This window comes from Pelodiscus sinensis, chromosome 17 (genome assembly GCF_049634645.1).
Source record: "Pelodiscus sinensis isolate JC-2024 chromosome 17, ASM4963464v1, whole genome shotgun sequence".
Classification (NCBI taxonomy): domain Eukaryota; kingdom Metazoa; phylum Chordata; order Testudines; family Trionychidae; genus Pelodiscus; species Pelodiscus sinensis.
Genome location: NC_134727.1, coordinates 32,367,596 through 32,394,584, shown reverse-complemented (window position 1 = coordinate 32,394,584; position 26,989 = coordinate 32,367,596). Strand labels below are relative to the sequence as shown.

At 42.0% G+C, this 26,989-nt stretch overlaps 2 protein-coding genes across 7 annotated transcripts in view; one reads left to right on the top strand and one right to left on the bottom strand.

The window, feature by feature from the left end:
- PHYKPL (5-phosphohydroxy-L-lysine phospho-lyase) overlaps nucleotides 1-23,968 on the top strand; it is a 30,453-nt gene extending 6,485 nt beyond the window's left edge. The window contains exons 2-13 of the mRNA XM_075900480.1: nucleotides 2,945-3,063; nucleotides 3,858-4,017; nucleotides 6,587-6,661; nucleotides 7,652-7,739; nucleotides 7,841-7,957; nucleotides 8,280-8,362; nucleotides 9,368-9,593; nucleotides 9,856-10,010; nucleotides 10,642-10,731; nucleotides 11,888-12,018; nucleotides 13,180-13,251; nucleotides 23,090-23,968. Of these exons, the coding sequence (XP_075756595.1) occupies nucleotides 2,945-3,063; nucleotides 3,858-4,017; nucleotides 6,587-6,661; nucleotides 7,652-7,739; nucleotides 7,841-7,957; nucleotides 8,280-8,362; nucleotides 9,368-9,593; nucleotides 9,856-10,010; nucleotides 10,642-10,731; nucleotides 11,888-12,018; nucleotides 13,180-13,226 (1,291 nt within the window). The 3' untranslated portion in view covers nucleotides 13,227-13,251; nucleotides 23,090-23,968. The remainder of the gene's footprint in view (nucleotides 1-2,944; nucleotides 3,064-3,857; nucleotides 4,018-6,586; nucleotides 6,662-7,651; nucleotides 7,740-7,840; nucleotides 7,958-8,279; nucleotides 8,363-9,367; nucleotides 9,594-9,855; nucleotides 10,011-10,641; nucleotides 10,732-11,887; nucleotides 12,019-13,179; nucleotides 13,252-23,089) is intronic.
- HNRNPAB (heterogeneous nuclear ribonucleoprotein A/B) lies at nucleotides 1,189-26,874 on the bottom strand. Of its 6 annotated transcripts, none has more exons than XM_075900476.1 (9): nucleotides 26,692-26,874; nucleotides 26,352-26,579; nucleotides 23,914-24,082; nucleotides 23,670-23,828; nucleotides 23,053-23,184; nucleotides 22,216-22,318; nucleotides 21,971-22,123; nucleotides 21,811-21,895; nucleotides 1,189-17,016 (listed from the first exon to the last, which is right to left on the bottom strand). In XM_075900476.1, the coding sequence occupies exons 2-8, from the start codon at nucleotides 26,543-26,545 to the stop codon at nucleotides 21,825-21,827; spliced, it is 981 nt and encodes a 326-aa protein (XP_075756591.1). In that variant the 5' UTR covers nucleotides 26,546-26,579; nucleotides 26,692-26,874; the 3' UTR covers nucleotides 1,189-17,016; nucleotides 21,811-21,824. The 6 variants fall into 6 exon arrangements, with proteins under 6 accessions (XP_075756591.1, XP_075756594.1, XP_075756590.1 ...); XM_075900475.1 differs by lacking the exon at nucleotides 1,189-17,016 and adding an exon at nucleotides 21,232-21,557; XM_075900479.1 differs by lacking the exon at nucleotides 21,971-22,123 and having other exon boundaries at nucleotides 26,692-26,873.
- Between the last annotated feature and the right edge of the window lie 115 nt (nucleotides 26,875-26,989).

The window sequence follows — 26,989 nt, the reverse complement described above, 5'->3', positions numbered from 1 at the left end:
TGAACAACGTTTCCTCAGCTCTCGCCCCCAGCACCCTTCTTTACTTACGCTACAACATTGATGACATCATCATCATATGGACCCAAGGAAAAGAGATCCTTGTGAAATTCTTCAACTTCCACCCCACCATCAACCTCAGCCTGGATCAATCCACACGAGAAAGCCACTTCCTTGACACTACAATACAATTAAATGATGGGCAAATTTCCACCACCCTATACCGGAAACATACCGATCACTACACTTACCTTCATGCTTCTAACTTCCATCCCAGACACATTTCTCAATCTATTGTATACAGCCAAGCCCTAAAATACAACCGGATTTGCTCCAATCCCACAGACAGAGACAAACACCTACAGGATCTATATAGAGCATTTTTAAAACTGAAATACCCATCTGGAGAAGTGAAAAAACAGATCAACAAAACCAAGAGTACCCAAACACGAACTACTTCAAGACAGGCCAAAAAGAGAAAACAACAGAATTCTGCTTGTCATCACCTACAGCCCACAACTTAAACCCCTCAAATGCATTATCAACAATCAACAACCTATCCTGGAAAATGACCCCCTCACTCTCAGAGGCCAATCCTCACCTACAAACCCCCTAACCTCAAACAAATTCTTTCCAGTAATCACACAACACACCACCATCATAACCAGCCAGGAACCCACCCCTGCAATCAGTCCTGGTGCCGACACTGCCCACACATCACTGGACCCAACAACATCAGGGGCTCATTTAACTGCACATCCACTAATGTGATCTATGCTATCAACTGCAAGCAATGCCCCACTGCCATATATATTGGCCAGATTGGGCAGTCTCCATGGGAAAGAATTAACGGACGCAAATTAGATATCAAAAAAGGCAACACACAGAAATGTGCTGGAGAACACTTTAATCTGCCAGGGCACTCATTAATGGACCTCCAAGTCACCGTGTTGTTTCAGGGCAATTCCACAAGCCAAATACACAAGGAAAGGTTGGAACTTAACTTCATTTACAAGTTTTAATTCTTATCAGAATGGAATGAACAGAGATTGGCTGGCTTGCACACTACCTTCCACATCCTAATGACTTAACCAACCAACCAAACAACGGAGGTGCTAATTGTTCTTATCAGCCTCTTTTAACTACTTAAACAGTCTATTCACTGTCTTTTTTTCTCCTTCCTTCCGCCCCTTCCCTTATTTATTCTTGGATCTGGACTTTTAATACTTCAGCCATCTGAAGAAGTGGATTACAGGCAGTCCCCGGGTTACATGGATCTGACTTACATCGGATCCCTACTTACAAACGGGGTGAGGCAACCCCGCACTAGCTGCTTCCCCCCAGCAAACCAGGGAGACGCGAAGCTAGCGCCCCGCCCCCAGCAGACCAGGGAGACGAGGAGCGGCTTTTCTCAGCAGACACCTCAGCTTGAGAATAAAGGACTGAGGGAAGTGAGGTGTGGGAGAATAAAACTGAGCTCTGGAGAAATGTTTGGCTAGAGTTTCCCCTACAATATGTACCAGTTCCGACTTACATACAAATTCAACTTAAGAACAAACCTACAGTCCCTATCTTGTACATAACCCGGGGACTGCCTGTATTCCCAAAAAAGCTCATGATACCATCTACATGTTTTGTTAGTGTTTAAGATGCTACTAGACTATTTGTTGATTTTAAGTTTTTCTAGTTTCAGACTAACTCGGCTACCCCTCTGATGTTACTAAGGACAGATTTTTCTCATTTAGCTTTTCTTACCCCGTAAAGGTTTTATGACAAGACGAATACGGGTTGAAAGTGAGCAGTAGGGGGAATGTCATGGTTTCAGTCATACACACAACATGAACACCCCTTTCAGAATTTAATCTCATAGTTGATTTGTCCACAGTCCTCAACTTTGGAATTTCCAATTAGGACTTATTAAGAAATCTCGTTTCCAATCTTCTCATCTGCTAAAGGAACATTGTAAACTTAAAAATCACACTATGTTTACCTATTGTTACCTTTAAGATTGCTGTCTCTGACTTGAGTAGAGAACATTTTTTTCTCTTTTTTTCATTATTATTTACTTTGTAATTGACAGCATTTTGTGTGCAAGGTCAATCAGTGTCCTCTGTGGTTTGTGTTGGTCTTAAACACAGCAATAGAGGCCATAAAATATATGATTTTAGTAAACCCACACAAATTGATACAGGTATTCAGAGGTGTACTTGCAGTTCTCTCTTCTGCTTCCTTGGACAGGCACACTTAGATTTACTGGTTTGGGCACCTCATTATAAAAAAATGCTGCTCAGTTAGGCAGGCCCTAGTATTTCAAATAAAACCCTGTTGGCAGATTGCAGCAACAAGTCACTGGAGTGCATGTGGGCACAGGTCCACCCATGTGATTCCATTTCTAGGATCATAACCATATGGAGAATACGAGGAAGATAAAATTATGAAAAGTTGAAAAGATCAGATTTGGGAGGAGACCTTACTGGAATTTGGCATATATGCCTCTTGAAGAAGACAAAGGGGGTGAAGAGATACAGCTCTCAATTTCAATGTAATAATATAAAGAGGGGACCAAATCAATTGAGATCTGATGAAACATTAAATACAAGTCTCTATGTTTACATACTTGAGTTTGGTAATCGGAAACTAGGCTCCGATTCTGTAAAGGGCTCTTGATTCTGAAGTTGATTTTCACTGTTGGTCAACCAAAATCTGTTGGCTGACTCTTAGAGCATAGTACAAGGTCTGTTTCTCTTCTTCAACCTTTGCTTAAGGGGGACTGAAATAGAATGGAAGCAGTTCATATTTAATTTATTTATAGAAAATATTCCTTCCTTTTTGCCTTTGGTTAAAGTTACAGAAAGATCGGCACTAGTTAGTTCTATGTGACTTTTAGATTTTTTTTTCGGGATCTTATATAATTCAAAACATTTTGTGGTTTTGATATTTGATACAGCTCTTCTTGCAAGCTCTTTTTTCCTGAAGATCCAGTGAAGATTGTTAGGGCAAAAGGCCAGTATATATATGATGAACATGGAAGAGAATACCTTGACTGTATCAACAATGTGTCTCATGGTAAGTTTAAAATATCATTCAATACCAACTGATTCTAAATTAAGACAATATTCTGGGAGAACTCAGAATAAAAAAATGTTTCATTACCAAAGCTCAATTTGTATGTCATTTGAATGGAAAAGGGAGGAAAACATTTCTTGGGTCTGTAATGTGGGCAATACTATTGACAAACCTTGCTTTCTGGATATGTGTACACGAAACCCTCGACATGCGACTGCCCAACTTCCAACCCCCCGCACTTACAGCTATTTTTGCAAGTGCGATTTCTGTATATTCTCCCCTAAGACGGGGGAGGTGATTTGTGTTTATTTTCTTTTAAGTCTGTTTCTTTGCTTACTCCTTGACTGTTGCTTTGGTGGAAAAAGCAGATGTTTCCTCATGCATGTATTTGGAATTGGACAAAGTGGTCAAGGCTTTGACAGATTTAGAGGGCAGAGTGCACAGACATCATTCAGCAGATAAAACTAGATACTACCACTGATTTAGCAAGCTGATTCACAGGATCCAGGAAATTTGATTAAGAATATGAACTAAAACATTTCTTTAACAAATACAGTCTTAAGAACTTGTAGATCAGATGATGCTACCTAATGAAGACTCTGCAGGCATCCCAGCACTGTCTTTACCCATCGACAGATACACTACTGCTACACTTTAGGGAACAGTGTCAACTTCTGCACCATAAGAAATATAGGAGCAAATCAGTGTATATTTAGCTATTTGTCAACAACAAATGTCACGGGGAAAGAACATGTATAAATGGAGAGACCATAAAAACTTTTTTTTTCCCCCAGTTGGGCACTGCCATCCGGATGTAATAAAAGCAGCACATGAACAGAATCAGTTGCTAAATACAAATTCCCGCTATCTCCATGACAATTTGGTGGATTATGCAAAGAGACTTTCTAAAACATTGCCTGAGAAGCTGTGCACATTCTATTTTTTGAATTCAGGGTAAGTAGGAGGTATTATTAGTGATATATATCTTTACTCTTAGCTATCGCTGCACTTCATTCTAAGTAGTTAACTGCAGGATCTTATATGGGTGTAGATTATGTCTTGTCTGCTTTTGCAGACGAGATAATTTTAGACTATTTGAGAGAGCTGCTGGAGTTTATCCTTTTTAAACTTGTCACTCTAAAGGTTGAAATTATTAAATTACTACAGAAACACAATGTTTTGAAAAGCTTTAAAACAACAGCTTGCAAAAGAAAACATTGAGAACACAATCTCTGTTTCTTTTTGTGTGTCATACTGAAGTCCCCCCCCCCTTTTCTTGCTCTGCCTGTGATTACTCTGGTTTACATAGGACTTGCCAATCTTGTTTTAAATTATTTTTGAGGTATGGGGATATTCACGTACTGGATGCTGAAATGTGTAAAGGTATTGTTACATTTAATGATGCATTTAAATGTTTCTATTAGTGTTCCCTATGTACCATCTAGAATTGGATAGTATGTTATCAATATTATACTACGGAACAAGACTAAATTCCATAATGTTCCTGTCAACTAATACATGCAATTCCAGCTAACTACTTTTGCCAAGAAAATATACTATATATTAGGATGTAAAGTAAAATACACTTTTGATACAAAAAACTATTGAGGATTCTAATTAACAGCATTTTATTCTATTTCCAAGGCTTTGCTCAATCAATTGAAAAAAAACCTATTAATCTTTAAGAGCAGTACTATGCATACGCTGACTGCATTTACTGTAATAAATTTAATTTTCATAGCAGTATCTTCTGTAGGTTCTGGTCCAAACTGATTTATCATAAAATTATAGAAAAGAAGGGCTGGAAAGGACCTCGACAGGTAATCAAGTTCAGCCCACAGCACTGAAACAGAACCTACTAACCCTTGACCATCCCTGATAGATGCTTGTCCAACTTGTTCTCAAAAACCTCTAGTGATGGGAATTTCACAACATCTCTGGGAGCATATTCCTGAGCTTAATACTTCTGAGGGAATTCTAAGTCACTGCGTTGTGTAAAGAATTCATGTCCCCCACAGATTTTTTTTTTAACTTTCCAGCAAAAATACGGTAATGTATATTATGTGGTTATTTATATTATGTACTCACCCACTGTTAGTGTTGCAGAATTAAATTTTTTTTAACTGTTTAAAATTCAGTTATGAGAATCAGAAGGAGGGGAGACAATTATTTAATGATCTCTGTCTCGGTATATCATATATATAGTAGCCCAATGTCTGTGACTCTGTAACGCTGAAACGTTGGCTGTTCCCTCTAGGCGGCGCTGTTGCCTCTCGCCGTGGAGCTTGGCTAATTTCTGCGCCATTCTGTCAGACCGCCGCACGGGAGCAAACAGCGCAAGCAGCAGTTTGGGGTCCGCACTCCCCAAGCAGCATGGGGCCCAAGCGGCCGCTTGCGCTGCTTGCTCCCGCACGGCGGCCCGGCTAAGTGGCACAGAAGTCAGCCAAGCGCCATGGTGGGAGGCAACAGCGCCGCCCAGAGGGAACAGCCAGGGGGCGGGTCTGGACAAGCGTGCTTCTCTGACGTCAGGAAAGGGCGCCGGATTCAAAAGAAGGAAAGCCGAGCAGACACAGAGGACATGGAGGAGACAGAGAGGAGAACGGAGGAGGGGGAGAGGAGGTGGAGGACAGAGCAAGAGAGAGAGTGAGAGACACGCAGCAGGAGGAGGAGAAGAGAAACGCAGAGTGAGAGGCGGGAGGGGGAGAAGAGAAAGAGGCTGTTTGTGTTGCTTGCTCCCGCATGGCGGTGCAGAAGTCAGCTGAGCACCACGGCAGGAGGCTAAGGGGGGTGGGGTGATGACGTACACACCCAAGGAGCGGGGCTTGGACGAGTGTGCATCCCCGACGGAGACAGAGGAGAGCGGAGAGAGAGTGAGAGGCAGGAGGGGGAGAAGAGAAAGAGAGAGACGGAGAGAGAGGCAGAAGGCGGAGAGCTGAGAGAGAGAGAGACCGGAGGCTCAGGAAAGAAGACCGATGTGGAGGAGAGACCTGAAAATCCCGTCTTATGATGGGCTAATTGGCTAGTATATATATCTTTTTTAATTAAGATTTTCCTGCCTGACGATAGAATGACATCACGCTCTCCAGCTGCAAAAGCCGCCAGAGAGAAGGGGGTTGGCGAGCATAGTGAGCAGCAGGCACAGCCCCCTAGTAAACATTAAGAAAAATTTTAAAGCATAAATTGTCAGTGTTGCATCAGAATATACAAAGTAAATATCCTTAATTCAAATGAATTCTCAAGCAGCATTTTTATTTTGATTATCACAGATAGAGATATTTTTCCATCTGGTTGAGCATTGCACACACATTTACCAGTAAACACTCTAATCCTGCTAAACTTGTTTCTAGAAAGTGCAATGTAGTATCATAGTCCTATTCCAGTCCAGTGGCCTACAGTTCTGCACGTGTGATCATTTCATGTGTAACTGATGTCATTTGTGAATGCAAAATGGCAGAGCAGGGGAGGCCAAGGTTTCAAATCCTGCCCATGTGCAGTGAAATAACTATTGAACTTTCAATTGCAGATCAGAAGCCAATGATCTTGCCTTGAGATTGGCACGGCAATATACAAAACATGAAGATATTATTGTTCTGGACCAGTAAGTATATCAAACATTGTTTAATAATATTTTCTATATTTTATTTTTGTTTAGTAATTTTAATTACCATTTCTAAAGAGAAGGCACAATTTCATTCAGCTATCCCAACTGCAAATTTCTTTGACATAATTTTGCCCTGTAGAAGTGTAAATGGAACTAGAGACCTTTCTTCTTTTTTGTTACAGTTATCTTTAAAATATGGTAGCTAGCAAAGAAGACATAAGAAACAGCAAAGATTCTGCATCTGGTCAGGAGTCTCAAACTCCTGGCCCGTGGAACATCCCTGGAGGAATTGCACAGTCCAGTCCAGGAGTCCCAGCAGACCGGGGACTGGAGGGAGTTAGAGGGATGTCAGTTACCATACTCCAAGCCCCTTCCTGCCATCACCTCCCTCTTTCCCGCCATTGTACCCTGTCCCCCAAGGACATAGCTTCAGGGATCACTGGGGGAGGGGAGGAAGTGTAAGTGTGACTGCTGCTGCTGCTGCTGCTGCTGCTTCCCTGCGCCATGCCCTCCCACCCTGGTAATCCTTGAGTCTGTGTCCTTGGAGATGGGGTATCATGGGTGAGGGGAGAGGGCAGAACAATGACAGGGACTCCCAGACTGGATTGCGCAACTGCTCTGGCCAGGAATTGTCAGCGGGCCGGGAGCTTGAGACTCCCTAATCTAGAATTTTGGTTTGATTCCTGATCGCTGCTAGCAGGTGTAATACTCCTCCTGATAGCTGTGATGGTAGAAGCGGGCCACTGAAAAGCCAAAGATGTGGGGGAATTGATGTCAGTGTCTTTTACAAAGTCAGCAGGAGTAGAAAGTAAGAGCCAAAATCCCAAATATAGTGGTCCTGGTTGATAAAGTCCTGTGCAAAGCTATTATGGGCCATATGACCATCTCTTGTTCAGATGGACTGCCTGACACAAAAGGGTGCAAACCAGATTAATTCTAGAGAAATGTGATAATCTGGAAATTACTGTTACATTGTTTTGTTTTAAGTGCTTACCATGGACATCTGACATCTCTGATTGACATAAGTCCATATAAATTCAGAAACCTAGAAGGACAAAAGGAATGGGTCCACGTGGTATGTACATACTGCAACCTAAACAGTATATGTGTTTCATTTAATGTATTATCCATCTCATCTGTGGCATACTAATTATAAGGCATTGTTCCCTTGTTCAGGCTCCTCTCCCAGACACATACCGTGGAATATACAGAGAAGACCATAAAGATTCAGCCCTAGCCTATGCCAATGAAGTGAAAAAAATAATTGAACAAGCACAAAAAAGGGGCAGAAAGGTGAAAAAAATCTTTCCTAAACTATTTGCTGACTCTTTGGTTGTAGGAAGGGATAGTAGAGTTTATGAAGCAGCAACAAACATTTCAGGACAATCCCTGTTAGGGAACTAAAAAGCATTTAGATTGCATAAATGACAATTATATTTTCATATTAGATCTATCAGATATAATTTCTGAAGATTTGACTATGTATCCATGTAATACTTTGAGAATGATCAGATAATAGTTTAAAAAATATTCATCCACTATGTAGTCTGCAACTTGACTGTTACTGCAGTAATTTTTACTACTCAAGTTGAAATATTGCACATTACTCTTTCAGATTGCTGCATTTTTTGTTGAATCCTTGCCAAGTGTTGGTGGTCAGATCATTCCACCAGCAGGTTATTTCCATAAGATAGCAGAGTAAGTAGATCCCTTCAGAGCCCTTTATATCTGATTTGTATTTTTATTTATCTAAACAGAGATTAAACCGTTATCTTTATCACAACATGAAAACAGCCTAAACATACTAGGTTTAATATCCTTTTTTACATAAAAAGCTTTTGTCCTATTGAACTGTAAGCTCTTCAGGGCAGCAATGTTATTGCTATTTTTATATAATTAGAAGATTTTCCCCGTGTTGCTCGTGTCGGCAATGTCCCCATATGAATTGGGGTGGGGAGGAGAGCATCAGGCTTCCCCCATCCTACCTAAAGGATGCCTGGGGGGCGGGAGGCTCGAGAGAGGCTGGGTCAGGCAGCAGGCTGCCCCAGGGAGAGAGGATCAATTAAAGTACAAATTGGACTTCTAGGGTGCATCTAGACTGGCAAGATTTTGTGCAAAAACTTGCCAGCTGTCTACACTAGCCACTTGAATTTGCGCAAGAGCACTGACGTTCTAATGTAAGAATTCAGTGCTTCTTGCGCAAATACTTTGACGCTACCACTCAGGGATAAGCCCTCTTGTGCAAAAGGGCCAGAGTAGACAGCCACCTTAATATTTTGTGCAAGAAAGCCCGATGGCTAAAATGGCCATCAGAGCTTTCTTGCGCAAAAGCGCGTCTGTACTGGGCACGGATGCTTTTGCGCAAAAGCACTTTTTGCGCAAAAGCATCCGTGCCAATCTAGACGCTCTTTTGTGGAAATACTTTTAACGGAAAAACTTTTCCATTAAAAGTATTTCTGCAAAATAATGCCAGTCTAGATGCAGCCCTATAGTTCTGACTTCCATAGTCCAGCAACATCTGTGGTCCAGCATTCCCATGGGTGCTCCCAGATTGGAGCAGTGATGGGAAAAAGCCAGGCTTTGCATCTAGCAACTCCTCCCCTATCCTCCCAGAACTGCCAGATCAGGAAGGTACAACCTGTATCACAATTTTATGATGGTAATTGAGTGCAAAAAGTCTAATATGTCCCTATTATGTTACAGACATGTACACCAGGCAGGAGGAGTTTTTGTTGCTGATGAAATTCAGATTGGCTTTGGCAGGGTTGGCAAATGTTTTTGGGCATTCCAACTGCAGGGACAGGATTTCGTTCCTGATATTATCACTATGGGCAAACCAATGGGAAATGGGCACCCCATTGCCTGTGTAGCAACAACAAAAGAAATTGCAGAAGCATTTGCGGACACCGGAGTGGAGTACTTCAATACAGTAAGTAAAGAGAATGAACCAAATCCTTGTTTTCTGGTTATATGATTAACTAAATGTGAATGAGGGCATTACTATTTAAGTGTCACAGTCCTGTAGGATATAGGTAACATGTTAACTGAAAGCAATATTGACCACTTATCCACAAACAATGGAGGAATGTCTTCAGCTGTAATGTTGAAATATTTATTGATATTTAAAGGCCACCATTTAATTTTTTAATTTTTGTGTGCTTGATTTTGTCTTTCTTTTCTCCTGAGCTTAGTTTGGAGGAAATCCTGTTTCGTGTGCAATAGGGTTAGCAGTTTTAGATGTGATTAAGAAGGAACATCTTCAAGCCCATGCTACACAAGTAGGCAACTTCTTGATGGAATTACTAAATCAGCAGAAGATCAAGCATGCTATCATTGGTGATGTCAGGTATCAACTACCAATTCATGCTTTCAGATTGTTTGAGGTCAGCATTTATCAAATTGGGGCAACAAAGATGGTGGCAAGGTCTTCAAATCTTGTATGAACAGGAAGTGTTTAGCATCAACTGACATTCTAACATGGAACCACAGTGGGTCTGTGTTATTCACCAAATTAGCATCACAAATGCTTCTTTGGATATACCTCTTTTGCCCCCTTATATAAGATACTACAAAAATTGACTAACTTTCATTTGACTAAAACCCGTAGGCTTAAATTGACCTAAAAACTGATGCCCTTGTGATGACACTGCCAGGTCCAGGTTAAAACACAGATTTGATTCTGCTATCAGTAAATTCACACACACAACTTGAACTCAATCATGGAATTAGTGTGAATGGGGAAAAACAATTTAAAATCTTGTCTTGCTATATTAATTACAGCACCTATTCCCTGTCAAGGCAATTATCTTTTTTATCCCTGTAACAAACTAATCATGTTAATAATAGAATTAGTGAAATATGAAAATACAACAACAATATAGTCTCATAGGACAGTTGCTGCTCCACTTTTTTTTGGTAAATTATTCCTAATTCCTTCTTGCTGATTTTAGACTGAATACCTGTTTTTTATTTAAAAGAGGTGTTGGATTATTTATTGGAGTGGACTTGATAAAAGATCAAGAAAAAAGGACTCCAGCTACAGAAGAAGCTGAGTATTTAATAACAAGGTATTTTTTTAAAAAGTTACATACATATTCTACTGAACATTAATCTATGTGATTTCACAATGTTGTAGCATTTAATGAAATTTCATTTTAAGAGAGGCAAGTACTAATTATTCAATAGTTATACAGAAATAAATAAATATATATATATATTTATTTAACTGTGCATAGCCACTGGGGACTAAAGTGTTAATGCTCACAGCAAGATAATGAAATGCATTTTAAGACTGAACTTGCCAATTTCCACATCTGACTCAAAGTGATGTCTTACCTGTCTCTGAAGACTCACTGATGTCATTGGGAAGTTTGCATGAAGTTCATAGGTATAAGTTTGTTTGTTTTTGTTTTTTAAATAAAGACAACCAAAAGTACTGAGCCTTCAATAATGCCTGTTTTCTTAAAAAAAAACTTAACTTTAGTGTATGTCTGTGGGTTGGTGTTTCTTTAAACTATAAGTATTGAGGATTTTGACAGTTTCAAATTACAATGTACTGACACTTGGTATATAAAATGTCAGTGTATACAGAAAATGTGATTGAGATTACATCTTGCATGCAATCCTTATTCTGAATTTCTGTTAAATATAGCTGAAAGTAATCCCCTCTCATCTAAGCTATATAAATATCCTGAATATTAGATGATGTTCGACAACTTGACACAAATTGCAATGATTGAATCACAACACTTGGAAAATGGAGAAATTTTCTGAAGTCTCAATCGTGCTAAAACTGCTGTAATTTATCTCTCTCTCCATATATATATATATATATATATAGTTACAAAAAAAGTTTTTCTCATGGGACAACAGAGAGACGTCATCACGTCACTGGCGTCCCATAGGCACTGCCCTCGCATGGCCTGCCTGCCCCAGACACTGTTCGGGGACTAGTAAAGCCACCCTAAAGCCTGGCCTGGGCAGATTCTACCTCCCTACAGGAGGGCCAGGTGGTGGCAGCAGTGGCTTCTTGCTATGCTCGGGACCCCGGACCCAGCAGAAAACTAGCGCCCTAGTATTTTTAAAAATTAAGAAACCTAAATGAATAATACTTTGGATAAAAGCACGAAGGAATCCAGTGGCACTTTAAGGTCTCTGAAACATGTATTTTAGGTCAAATCATTACACATTTAGATTTTTAGACAAATTTTCTTCCTTCTCTAGATTAAAGAGAGAATATATTCTGTTGAGTACGGATGGTCCAGGAAGAAATGTGCTTAAGTTCAAGCCTCCACTGTGCTTTACTATGGACAATGCAAAATTAGTTGTGGACAAAATGGATGAAATACTAACAGGTAAGTGTGTCAGATTAATTTGCAGAAGCAGCAGTTTTGAGTAGTGGACTAAGCGAGAACTTTTCTGTAATCTTGGCTCTGTAGAGTGACCAAAGGGAAGCAATTTAGGGCAACTTTTTCAAGATGGTTTCTAACATTAGGGGTATGTCTAGACTACATGGCTCAGTCAACGAGGTTTACAGGATCGGTTGGCAAAGGCTTCCCCAGCCGACAGATCCGTGTCTAGACTGCCACGCTGTGCCGGATCAGCTGATCGTCGGCACAGCACAGCGGTCATGTTTATTTTAATTAAGCGGGGATTATTTAAATCCCCGCTTCTTTGCCTATGCCGGGTAAACTTGTTTACATGGCTCTGTTGACAGAGCCATGTAATCCAGACATAGCATAAATGATGAATTTGAGGCAGTTGGGCCTAATTGTCAAAACTGCTTTCTGCCTATGAAAGTTAGGCACTACTTACCTATAGTAAAGCATCCAAAATTAAAGGTCAATTTTGAAAATACTGGTCTTATCCTGTCCAGTGAAGTTATTTAAGAAGTGAACGCAACTGTAAAAAGGGAGATAATGTGTGGAACTTTCTTAGAACAAGGGGATGCCTGATAAAGGTGGTCTCTTACATAGGTTGATTATATTTCTCTACCTGACCAGACATATGTTGAGAATGAGTTTAACATTTATACAAATTGGACTTACCTGGTCCTGAACCCTCAGGATCTTGCTGGACCAGGAAAGGTTGGGTGGAGGGGTGGCGATAGCCTCCCCACTAAGCTCCTCCCCCAACCACTTGGCACCTCTGCTCCCGCCCCCCTGGCTGCAGTAGCCCTGTGGGCTCTGGCAGCCCTGCTGGCGCTTGTGGGACCCTCCCTTTCTGTCAGCTCCAGTGGTCCCCCTTGTCTTCCCAGCCCCGCCTGCTGCCGACTCTGGTGCCCTGCAGGCTCTGCTTGCCCTGTTGGCCCCGCCAGCCAGCTCTGTTCCCAACCACCAGCAACCTGTGCACTGGGCCTCTTTAGTCCAGCAACATCTGTGGTCCAGCAGAGTTCCAGACAACAGAAATTCAACCTGTATAATACTTCACCTCTCTAAAGTACTTTTAAAAATTTTGTATGTTTATCTCATATGTCTGAACGTTTTTATGAATTTGCTTGCTTGATTAAATTTCAGACATGGAAAGAGAAAACACATGTGAGCCAATAGGAAAACACCATTAATTTTAGTCCTCAGCGCTTTGCTCAGGTAAGCATTTTCTTTTCCAATTTGTTTAAGTAGAATGCTAAGATCACTAAACTAGTAACATCATGTACTGGTTTAAAGAGAGAACCAATAAAATGTTTTACAATATATTTTTCTAACATTTAGCCTAGCATATCATTTGATTTAAAAAACAGATTACCCCTTTTGGTGTTCTAATCACTATTTTGATTTATGTAGGATCACTTTAGCTTCTCAGCCCCAACAACAATCTAGTCTCCTTCAAGTGACGAAATGGCTGGGTTTTTTTACTCAAATTTGACTACTCTAGTAGCAGTTGGAATCCTTAAAATCTGCTGCTACTAGAAGAATATCACTTTGGTATCTGTTGGGTGATGGAGAGGGTAGTTGGTTTTTGATGTATTTCATTGTGTTGGTTGCTGCTCATGCAGCTGCTCTACTAAACCTTCAAGTAAGGGAAGCACAACTTGGCCCATTCTGGAATCTGTTCTATTCTCTTTGAGTATTCAAAGAAGCAAACCCAAATACTCTGTGTGAGCTTTCTATTTGGCACAATATGTGTTGATGTCATTTGGAATTCTGACAGTAAAAGCAAATGGTAATAATAGCATAAGCGAAACCACAATATGGTGAATTAAGGACAAACTATTAAGATGCTTCTGCATTGCAATGGACATTTACTTTAGTTCAAGCAAAAGCCATATTATGAGCTACAGCACCTCATACAAACATCTATTTTATTCAAGAATTAAAAAGTTAGTTTTGAATTAGCATATAAGCTGTAAATCCTATATACTACTAAGTCTAAGTTTGCGAAATTAAAGAATAGAGAAATTTTAGGGCCCAATTCAGTTGCCATTAAAATTAGAAACACTGACTGTAGCAGCATCTGAACGAGAGCTTTCAGGTGCATGCAGTGTAAGAGATGCTACCAAAAAAGTTTATAAAACTATTTCTCCTGTTTAATTACATATTTCCCATATTGTCACACATGAAAGGGTTGCTACAGTGCATGGCAAAGAGCCTGCAAAACTTTGCTCTAAATACAGTGTAGGAGAAGCGGCATTGACCTTGTTAATTTCCTTCGTGTACAGAAAGTATGAAACCTAATACATACTTTACAATATCTGATCTTTCATCTATAAGTTCCAGACAGTAATTCTACAAAATGTACTGCAAAGGATAGATTTAACAATCACGCTTCCCATAACCTAAAACACACTTAAGCTAAACAATTATGTTACAATCTGCAATATTTGCTAATGCTTCTGTTAGCAATGAAAAACTTCAGAGAAAATACTCTGGCATTATAATTAGTTTGCTTCAGCTGTAAGCAAAGCTGGTTTGGGATTCACTTAACTAGCAGCCAATTCTGAAAAAATGACTACCAAAGAGGGTTATTTTCCTATTCTAGTTCTTATGTACCATTTTGCAGTGTCTCATTTTTCAGGTTTGAGTTATTTTAGTGACTATACTAAAGCTCAATATTCTACCACGCTGTAGTAGCCAACTGGAAAGCATGCAGAACCCATGGCCATATATGTACCTGTCCTCACTTTGCTATGTTTTAGTGTCTTACCAGCTACAGAACTTGATTTATTTATGCCAATATATGGTTTACACAGCCAGACTCATTTTCAACCATAGGTCTCAAACAGGTGCCTCTGTGTTTAAACCCTGTACCAAAATGTCTTACGAATCGCCTTCCTTCTGAGGACATGTTTAGTGAGGAAAGAGAAGATTGAATCTAAACTTGCCCACAGAAATGCTGTCTTTGAAAGACAGCAGAATGTGTGAGCAGTGAAGCTGAATATAACATTCCCTGTGAGAGCATGCAACATATACATCTTAAGATTCTTTTTAACAGCAATGGAACATGTCTCCACTACAACAGAAACAAACAGTACACTCTGCTCTACATGACAAGCATCCTCAGTTTTGCTTCAAGCTCTAATAACTGTGCATCCAGACCCAACTCAAGTGTCAGTATGACAGCTTGCTCCTTAACCACAAGCTGCTCTGTATGCATTTGCTAGCTAATGCATGCTTTGCCAGGGATAATGGTGCAAATCTTCCCTGCTGAACTGTTTAAATATCTCCTTATTTCCCATTCACACCCCCCCTTACTGTTTGTTAGAATTCAGCTGTGCTTTTGCTGATTTTTAGAGAGAAATCATGGCAGGTAGAGTTACTTATGGGTAAATGAAATAAATAGTAGCCATCATAGACACTAACTGCTGTAGTTTGTTGCTATTTTTCCTATCCTTATCTAGTTGGAGCACTTCTACAGTGACTTTCTTTCAAAGTCAGACTAAGGCTTTGTCTACACTTGTAAAATTCAAGTGCTGCCTGAGTATTGTTTAAGTAAAAGTGGCCATGGCAGGAGTGCTGAGAGAGGCCTCTCAGTGCTCTATGTAAACCACCTCCATGAGGGGAGTAGCTAACAGGACTGATAGTGTTAACAGGCTAACACTTATAACTTGTGGCATTTGGAGGGAGGTATTTTTCCTTGAACCTGAGTTGCAGGCATTCAAGTGGCAGTGTCGACTTAGCCACACATTCAGACTATGTCTACACTGAGCATTGTTGTGCAATAAGATATGCAAATGAGTAGAGATGAATATCGCCACACCTCCTTTGCATACCTAATGAGCTACCATTTTTGCAGCACGGGCTTTTGCCCAAGAAGCTGTCTACATTGCTCCTTCTTGCACAAAAAAAATCCTCTTGCATAGAGCTGTTCTTCCTGAAAATAAACAGTGGAAAAGCTCTGAGCAAGAGGGGTTATTTTGCGCAAGTAGGAGCAATGTAGACAGCTCCTTCTTGCACAAAGCCTGGGCAGCAAAAATGGTGGCTCATTAGGTATGAAAATGAGGTGTGGTGATATCATCCCTGCACCTTATTTGCATATTTATTGCACAACAGTGCGCAGTGTAGACATAGCCTCAGGGTATATCTACACTGGAGAGCTTTTCTGGAAAAACTATATTTACATCTACACTGCTACTATAGAAAGAATACAGTAAGTTGAAAGAATGGAGGGGGTTTTCCAACAGCTGTACAACTCTTTCTATGAGGAAGAAGCCTTTTTTGAAAAAAGGCAGATGTGGATGCAGAAGGAGTTTTTTCAAAAGAAGAGGCCTCCAGGAAAAAGCACAGGTGCCCTAGTGGCCACTCTTGTCTGCAGTAATCTCAACTTACATGTGAGATAGCATCCAATCAATGTGGATGTTACCTTTCAAAAAAGCAGATTGTTTTTTCATTGCTCCTTTTTTGAAAGTGTTTTTTGTGGAAGATCTCTTGGGAGTCCTTCAAATATTTATTATTCTTAGTAATGAAATTGACTGCAAGGAGGCTGCATTTATGCAAAATCAGAATGGACATTCTGATTCAGAGACTGTTCTGACTGCTGAGCCAGTGTGTCTCTTTGGTTCAGTTTTCCTTTTATATGTATTTCTTACAGCAGGGGGAATTCTCACTACCTAGACAAGAATTAGAAGCAATGCATATATGACCTTGTCTGTTCAGTAATTTCTGTCTATGAAACCAGAAGGACCTCTTGTCTGTCAATATTTAGTTATGGTCCATGGTTGTGCACTTTCCCAATCAGGTTCTGAATCTTGAGCAGCTGAGCTAGATCTTTGCCACAGAAGCATGTTGTGCTTGAAAGTGAATGCTGTGAGGGAATCAAAGTGTTGCTCTTGGTATTTAATCACAAATTCATGTACTTGAAGCAGATCCACCATCTAGCATTCTGTGCCACTGCCCTGGAGCTCTGGTTAAGATGCCCTGTAGAAAGGGATAGTTGAGTAGTAATCAGAGCTCTCAACTGGATTGTATTACCACCAGAATCTTAGTAAAGACACAGGGAGGGAGGGTGGGCACTAAAATGCAGATGTTTAGAACTAGTAGTGGACCACACACTGCAACCTGCAGTAGGCTACTGTGGAATATCAAATAGGAAAGATTTACAGCATCTAGGACCATGCAGGTCCTCTGCAAGCAGGGATTCTACTCTTAAAACTAGTCAGACTGCAATCTTTATTCTCTTTGAGTCATCCGACCTGCTCTCCACTGGCCAATGAAATGTTAAAAGGCTCTTCTACCTCAGTGTCAGGTGGATCTTTAAGAGGGAGCCAGTTGAGGGTGGCATGACAGCCTCAATCTAACACTTTTTTTGTGGGTAAGAGACCTATCTTCACCTGCCTGCTTTTGTTACCCTTTCAGAGTAGCTTGTCTTTGCTCATATCCTTAATGATGAGCACTGAGGTATTGTGTTGAGCACAGACTTAGCTGTCATTTAGTAGCATAGCAGACATTCTGTCATGGCTAAGGAAGACTGGAGGAGTTTGGCAGTTAAGGACAGTATTGCTGGTTCAAGGTGATTGAAGCTTTCCTTTCCCTACCCCCTGCTTATTTTAGCAAGAGGCAAAAAAAAAAAGCTGCTAAAGAATAGGTAGTAGTGGAGGTAAGTGCATGATATAGCTTTAAACTACCTCATGAGTTCATGGTCAGGGCTCACCAAACCACAGTGAGCCACACTGTCCAGCAATCTGCGCATGCACAGATCACCCAAATCCAGCTCTTCCGGGTTACAATCTACTCACCTGTGGCAAGTAGATGGTGGAGCCCCATTCATGGTCATAATCAGGGCTTGACGAGCAGCAGCAAAAGCTACTCGCCAGCCCCATACAGGCATTCCCCGGGATTACATACAAGCTAGGGACTGTAGGTTTGTTCTTAAGTTGAATTTGTACATAAGTCAGAACTGGCATCCAGATTCAGCCGCTGCTGAAACTGACCAGCTGCTGACTACAGGAAGCCCAAGGCAGAGTTTCTCTGCCCCTGGCTTCCTGGAATCAGCAGCTGATCAGTTTCAACAGCAGCTGAATCTGGACGCCTGGCACAGAGCAGCTGGGGCGCTGCCAGGTAGGTCCCCGCAGTGCGGCACCTCAGCGCTGCGGGGACTAACCTGGCAGCACACCAACTGTTCTACCACAGGTGTCCCCAAGTCAGCTGCTGCTGAAACTGATCAGCGGCTGATTCCAGGAAGCCCAGGGCAGAGCAACTCTGCCTTGGGCTTCCTGTAGTCAGCTGCTGGTCAGTTTCAGCAGCAGCTGACTTGGGGACACCTGGGGCACAGCAGCTGGCGTGCTGCCAGGTTGGTCCAGTAGTGCTGCTCCTTGGCACTACTGGACCAACCCCAGCTGCTCTGCCCCAGGCGTCCTGATTCAGCCACTGCTGAAACTGACCAGCAGTGACTGAATCAGGACTCCTGGGGCAGAGCAGCTGGGGTGCTGCCGGGTTGGTCCAGTAGCGCTGAGGAGTAGCGCTGTGGGACCAACCTGGCAGCACCCCAGCTCCTCTACTACAGGCATCCACAAGAAAAGCCTGGTCTGCTGGGAGGCAGGGGTGGCGCACTAGCTGCGCCCCCCCTCCCCCCCAAGCAGACCAGGGAGATGCAGGCAGTGGAACTGCCCAGACGCGCTGCAGTCCCGCCGCCCGCATCTCCCTGGTCTGCTGGGAAGGGGGGGGGCACAGCTAGTGCTGCTGGCCAGGGAGACACGGAGTAGCTTTTCTCGCCATGGAGGACGCGCGCGTCTGGGCAGTCCTGCCAACGTAAGTACGGGTCCATGTAACCTGGGGACTGCCTGTACTGTGCATGCGCCAGACCCACATTGCGCATGTGCACCCCGCAAACATATGGGGCACCCAGCTGAAATCTACTCTCCTGTGGCATAAAGCAATTCACAATCAGTACACAAAGCAGTTATTTAAAAGGAGGGAAAGGAAATGCTGACAAAGAAGTAGCAGTAAAAGGGAAGGGGAATCAGTTATGTGAAAGATCATTTTGTAAACTTGGGTTGCAGTTAAGAGTTGAGAACTGTGAAGTTTCACCCATGTTTAACATTAGGGATGTGAATGGTTAACCCAGGGGTTCTCAAACTCTGATACCACAACCCCCCTCTTAAGTTTCTCATGCCCCCAGGGGGTCAGGAAACACAGGGTTAACTAGTAAACATAAGCCTTACTGGGTGGTGTTTACTGGTTGCAGTTAAGGAGCAGCGTTAGAGTAGGCCCCTGGCCTCCTCACCCCCTTGTTTAACTGGTAAAACAGGATCTTATAGCCCAAGTTTACATTGCTTGATATTAACTGTTCTCTACTACTCTTAAAGCCAAGCAGCAATGACACTTTCTTGCTGAAAGCTAGTGTAACTTGCATTTGAAAGTGCAATAGTGGGTGCCATTAAGTAGCTTACCCTGACCTGGTATGGAGTAGTCAGTAAACCAAGGCAGATAGCTAATTTCACTGCAGCACAGTAACAAGTGATAACTTTTAAAAATATCTACCATGAACAAAGTTTCTTGTTCCCTTAGTTAAGGAGCCAAACCAGGAATGAAGACAGATTGAATGTAGGACAATTTGGGGGAGTAATAATGTAGCCTACACACTTTGACTAGCCTTTTAAATATATTTATAGATTTGTTCCCTTTCTGCTTTAATTTATATAAACAAATCTGGTTTTATTAAAAATTTAAGGTCTATCTATATCACTTTTCTTTACAAGTCACAAGCTTGAGGAAATACAGGAAATTGTAGGCACTGTTACTCTTAAAAGACTTTAACAATGTCTATTAAAAGCAGCACGAAAGATTCTTCCTCTCCTCTCTCTCAGTTCAATGCCGCCATCTTAACATCTAGGCTGTGTCTATACTGGGCCACTTATTCCGGCAAAGCAGCTGCTTTTCCGGAATAAGCTGCGAGCTGTCTCCACTGGCCGCTTGCTTTTCTGGAAAAGCAATGACTATCTACTGTAAAATTGTCAGTGTTTTTCTGGAAAAACTATGCTGCTCCCGTTTGGGCAAAAGTCCTTTTCCGGAAAAACTGTTCCAGAAATGGGCCAGTGTAGACAGCACAGTAGTCTTTTCCGCAAAAAAGCCCCGCTCACGAAAATGATGATCGGGGCTTTTTTGCGAAAAAGTGCTTTTCCGGAAAAGCATCCTGCCAATGTAGGTGCGCTTTTCTGGAAATACTTAACGGAAAAACTGTTCTGTTTTAAGCATTTCCGGAAAAGGGTGCCAGTGTAGATGTAGCTGAAGTGTCAGTCTGCCTGCCTAAAGTAATGGTTCTCAAAACTGCAGCCAACTCAGCACAGAGCTGTGGCCAGTGTGATACAAGGACCATATAAAAAGATTAAAAAGACTTGAACTTTTCAGCTTAGAAAAGAGGAGACTAAGGAGGGATATGAGAGAGGTCTAAAATCATAACTGGTGTGGAAACAGTGAATAAGGAAGAGTTATTTATTTGTTCCCATAATTAAGAACTAGCCCTCACCCAAATGAAATTAAATTAAATTAAAAACAAAATTTTTCTTCATGCAGCACACAGTCAACTAGTGGAATTCCTTGCCAAGGGATGTTGCAAAGACTAGGACTTTTTGAACCCTGTTAAAAAGAGCTAGATAAATTCATGGAGATTAGGTCCATCAATGGCTATTAACCAGGACTGGTAGGAAGGTATCCCTAGCCTCTGTTTGTCTGGAAATGGATGACAGGAGAGGGATCACATAATTATTACCTGTTGTGTTCACTGCCTCTGGGCATCTGGCATTGGCCACTAGGCTGGATGGACCATTGGTCTGACCCAGTATGGCCATTCTTATGACATCCTCAGGGCCATAGAGCTAGTATTGGAGGAGACCCACATACTACAATAGTAAACGAGTTGAGAAGCAATGGCCTAGTTTTGTCTCTAGAAAGAAGCCAAACAAGTCAGCTACTAATACATACACTTAAAGAATAATTAAAAGTCCAGAAGACAAGATATTCAAAAGCCAACATCACTCCTGAATAACTCAGTTTCAGTGAGGGATTTTTGCTCAACTTCAGAAGTCTAATTTAACTCTGAAGTGATTGCTACGAACACCTAATTTCACTTCAGTTCTGGAAGCAGTACAGTAGAGTTGTACAGTACTGATACAGCTGAAGAATGGCACAAGACACTAGATTACACCTTTTTTATTTCAAAAGCTAGGATAGCTTCAATATCCATGTCATGGTGAATCAGAACACATGTAAAATACCTTACAATACATTAGATTCCAAAAAGGTACCAAAAAGTACAGTAAAATTAACACTTCCAGTACAGGAAATGTATGACACAAAAACAATACAAAATAAAAAGGTGGAAAGTGACACTGGTTCCCTAAGATACATCTCATTCTGTACAACTGGAGTAATGCAGAGTCCATATAGTAAACTCCAAGAGGCAGTCCCTAGTTGCAGAGCTGCAGCTTTAAGCAGACCCTCAAAATCAGTTTCAGTTTAACCTATTAATAAAATCATTAATTAATATCTTCAGCAAAGCTGAAATTTACACACCACACTGTCTAGACAACTAGTTATCTGTAAATATTAAACATGTAAGACATTTCCAGGGAGCTCTTGAGTAAGATGCACATTTAACAGGCCATAGAAATTTATTGTAAAGTTAAATTTGGTACATAATTGTAATATCCATCTACAGCATTGAGTACAAAACCTATGCAGTCATTTTCTAAAAGAGACCATGCCACTGCATACCTGAATAAATTTGATCAATATGGCTTGTAATTATTCTGATGACCACCACGTCTTGGACTTTTCCCATAATTTGCACTGCCTTGACCTATGAATAAGAAATTAAATGCATTAAACTGTTATTTAATTGTGGTGTTTATACCCAACACATTTCTCTACTTACTGTAATCATAGCCTGGTCCATATTCATAATACCCATATCCTGAATAATCATAGCCTCCATAGCCACCATAACCTTGCTGATAGCCGTATCCTTGATTCCCATAACCCTGGGTCCAGTAATTGCCATAACCTTGATTCCAAATTTGACTTTGAGCTACAGAAAGGAAAACCATCCACAAAATCCCATTTTAGTACAAGCTGCTTCGTTCTGAATGTGTCCATACTTAAGTAGTGTGTAATACTTACCTCTTCCACCTCTGCCTCTTCCTCCAAAGCTGCCTCTTCCTCCACCACTACTGAATTGTTGCTGCTGATATACTTCCTTCGGCTGTGCCACCTTGATCTCACACTGAAAAGCAAGAGAGCAATGTGCTTGAGTACAACACTGCCCTTATAACTGAACATGTAAATTAGAGGTGAGCTGTGATTTTACTGGTCTACCACATTGGCTCATCCTTTCCAGACTACTGTACCCCTTTCAGTAGCCTGTCTTGAGTTCCACAAGTTTCACCTCAACTAAAAAAAAGCCACTTGCAATTTTTCAATAGTGTGTTTTTGTATTTATTTGGTTCAATGAGAAAGTAAGCCAATACAAGAAGTTGGTACTCCTTTAGAGATGTGGTTGTGGATATTCTACTCGTGTTTAGGTCCTGCAAAGTCACCAGGGAGTGCTAGTAAAGGGAAGGGCATAATCAAATTCATTTGTGTAGAAATCACAGTAAGTAGTATTTAAAACCAACAGGGGACTTGCACAAGTGTAGCAGCTGTACTTCTTTTCTGAGGTTAATAGTCTTACAAAAATTATTGCAGTATCAGCAGGAAAGTATATTTCAGAGACATCCTAAAAGCGTATGCCAGAACCCTTCAAAATAGTAAAGCAACTTAACGAACTATGCTTAAGCCTAGCAATAATAATTTAAATTTGGCTAATAAACCCTAGTGTAAGTGGTAAGTTGTCCTCATTGCATCTATGTGGAGACCAGAAATGAATCACCTCTGCGTGTTTATCTATCTATAACAATATAAACTAGATACTACCTGCTCACAATGGGAAATTTGTTTCAAATCTGAATTGTTTCTTACCTTGCTTCCACTAACATTATGGAATTTTTTTTCCAAGATCTTCTTGACTGGATCTTCTTCCTTGAAAGTGATGAATACAAAGCCTCTCCGTTTGTTGGTCTTGGGATCCATTGGAAGTTCAATGGCTTCAATCTGAGAAAATTAAAGAATACAACTTTAGGACCATTACTTTTCGCTATAGTGTCAGTGTTCTGACTTTTCATGCCTGTATGTATTACATAAGATACTACAATTAGGCTTATAACTAGTATTTACTTCCTTTTTAAAGCAATTCACGCTCAAATCCAGAGCTCTAGTCTTCAGAAACAGGATTTAAATATGGTAAACATTCCCAAATTATACAAATACTTCATTAGACTACAAGTGTCAAGTGCACATCTGGCAATTTCTACATGGAGCTGTAGTGACTATTCTTTTTACATGGTGACTTTCAATAAGTCAAACCCTTAAAATTAAGTTAGTACAATAAAAATGCTTAATGGTGAAGTTCTGATTAGTGCAAGACATTTTGGAACAAATTATGTAAGTCTGAAGATCCAGTCCATGCTCAGTCTACAAAAATAAAATTATAGCACATTCTGTGATGTATCAGCATTTACTAGTGTTAAGTTACATACCTCTCCAAACTCTCCAAAGTATTCCCTGATTTTCTCTTCTGTAGCCTCAGGGTTCAGTCCTCCAACAAAAATTTTCTTCACTGGATCTTTTTTCATCGCCATAGCCTTTTTGGGGTCAATAAGTCGCCCATCTAATCTGTGTTCTTTCTGTTCCAAAACCTGCCAATTATTTGATATAGTAAGATTAATTCATATAAGATTTTCCTAGATTTTGAAACAATTAGAGGCACAATCTTAAACTCACCTTGTCAACACTTCCAGCTTCTTTGAACAAAATAAATCCAAAACCTCTTGATCTTCCTGTGTTTGGATCCATCTTTATTGTACAGTCAGCCACTTCGCCAAATTTGGTGAAGTAGTCTTTCAAGTCTTTTTTGCTTGTATCCCAGCTGAGGCCACCAACAAACATTTTCCTGAAATTTCATAAGGATAAAATTAACTCAGGAATTGTTACAGTAGAATTGTATAGCATAATGTACATTACTACCCATGTCTCCTGTGCATTGCGAGGAACAAAGCCAAAGGTAAGATGTGCATTTGATGGGCTGTTAATGTGCCCCATTTTAAGGCTATTGCTATTAAAGGACTTGGCAATTTTTAACTTCACCTTTATCCCAATTGAAAAAATTTTTCCTGTGAATTCTTGGTGCAATAATGAGCGCAGAGACATTACTCAGTGACAAAACCAAGTTTCTCCCTTTTAAAATGTTCCTCTGGCTGATCTATTCAGGTTAGAGCTCAAAATAAGATTCAACAGGAATTCTAGCAAAACTCAGAAAGATGACTATACCTCACATGGTACTTCCAAGGGACTATTCAACACTAAACCTGAAAGGGTTTCCACATCTTGAGTTGAATTTAGTGCCCTGACATAGTGTAAAAGCTGCCACCCAGCTGCTTCCTGCCACAGCTTGGCTGCCTCTAATTGAACTGAAGTAACTAGAGTTACTTAAGGTTACTTTTTTGATTTCTAGTCCAACTAACAAGTCAGAATGTTTTTCAATAGTCAGTCCTCACAGCTACACTAACTTCACCTTGCAAAATGGTTCTGAGTTTACAAAACCAGGCCACACCCACTGCCTTGAGAATGGAAGATCATGTACATTTATTTTATCCTGACCAAAATGCTCACCCTATGCAAATAGAATTTTTGCAAAGCTTTTTTAATTTGCACTAAAAATAGGGCTAAGTAATCTAATTAACACAGAAGTGCAACTATAATGCCAAGGTAATTTTTGGTTACATTTTAAAGTTTGACAGAATTCACCATAGAATGCAGTTTAGTATTACAGTATCCTTTAAAGCATTCACATCTCAGTTTTAGCCCTACATTTTGCACCAAATACTGGTTTCTGCATGGAAAAAAGCTCAATAATCTTCACCTTCACTGAGTAAGAAAGCAGGGTAAACATTATCACATCTCTTACTCTGCTGTATCCATGGGTGTGCACTACACTACAGGTACTTCAAAAATTCTGCCCTACACTTTGCACAGTAAGTTATCCCATGGCCTAGTTCCCACGCTCCTCATAAGGCCTGTTAGGTAAACAGTCATAAGCACCCAGAAAGCTTAGGCTCATATGAGAGCATAGAACCTTAATCACAAAGCCTCAAACCAAAGATAGAAGTTAAACTTGAAAGGAGAGGGGTGGCTTACTCCACAACTTGAAAAATATATGTGTTGAATTTCTGAATGATTTCTCCCCAGTAGGCCTCAATAGAGGGGTGGTAGTAATAAATGCTAAGGCAGCTGAATGACAGCCATCAATGGAAAAACTACACCCTTTCTTCCAAGTGAACAAAAGATTAAAGACTGGTCTACACTAGAAAACTATATCAACTACATCACTCAAAGTGAAAAAATCCGTAACTTAACAGCATAGTTAAGCTAATGTAATTCCCAGCACAGACAGTACTAAATTTTCCTATTTGAACAAGCAAAACCTATCAGCAGCATAGAAGCATCTATGTTGAAGTGCCACAATAGTACAACAGCAACACCACTATTGAAGCATTTCTAATTTAGAATAGCCCATAGCCTTTGTTATTTGACAAGGCACCAAGGACTATGCCACAGTAAGAAATGTAGGACATACAATGTAAGTGTTCCCTTTCTACTCCAGGATGCCCTCTCTCCCCTGTTAGTTTACAGATATTCCCCCACACTCCCACCACCAGTTTTCAGGAAGAAGGCTTTTTTTAGACACGTTGTTTGAAACAGTTGTGGGGGGGGGGGGGAGAAGGAGGAAGTTCACCAGCCCGCACACCTGGAAAAGTAAGGCCCTGCCAAGCCTCCCTGCTCTGAAAACCCGGGGGCAGGAGTGAGAGGGAGCGAGAGGCGAACTCTGCCATTTCAGCGCGGGAGAAGCCAGCAGGCCAGATCCCCGCCCCTCCCCCAAGCCTCCACATGGCGCCAACAAAAGGCAGCTCCAGAACAAAGGACAGGCCTCTGCCGCTGCGGTAGCCGGGCCTGCTCATTGGCCGCCAGGCTGCGCCGAGCCGCCGCGACGGAGCCGTTCTGCAGCCCAACCCCCACCCGCGGGCCGAGAGGCCAGGCCGGGGCGACTCCCCTCCCCCCACTTCCGTTACGGCGGAGGGCCGGCGCGCGGCCTAGCGACCCGCGAGAGCGAGGCACATGGCGGCGAGGAGCCGGGGCCCGCTCGGCCCGGCGCGAAAACCTACCCGGCGTCCTCCTCGTTCTTGCTGGCGTTGATCTGGTCGCCTTCCGCTCCGTTCTGGCTGGCGGGCGCCGCCGCCGTGGCCGCCGCCCCCGCTCCGCCGCTCTCGGCCGGCTGCTCCCCGGCGCCTTCGGCCGCTTCGTGCCCGTTCTGGGTGGCGTCGGCGGGCCCCGCCACCTGCTGCTCCGCTTCCGACATGCTGCCCCTCGCCCGAGGCTGGAGACACAACCGCCTGCGACACAAGCGGAGCGCGCGGTGAGCTAGGCCGCGGCCCTGCCGCCCCCGCCCAACCCCCAACCGGGAACGCCCGCCGCCTCGGCCCAGGCCCGCCCGCCGGGACGCACCTTAAAACCCGCTCCCGATAAAATCCGGGCCGGCCCGAATCGGACTGGAAGCCTCGCGTGGGCTCGACCTGAGATGCCTCGGTGCGGCGCTCGGCTCTCACCCGACCGGCCCCGCCGTCACCCCTCCCCCGCCAGCGACACGCACTCGCCAACAGCCCGCGCCGCAGCCTTCTGCGCGCGGCCGCCTTTATAGAGGCCGGAGCGCGAGCCACCCGGCAACAAGGCGCCTGCTCATTGGCCGCCGCCGCCTGCCGCTCACGCGGACTTGCCTCGCTCGTTGGCTCCCGGCGGACCAAGG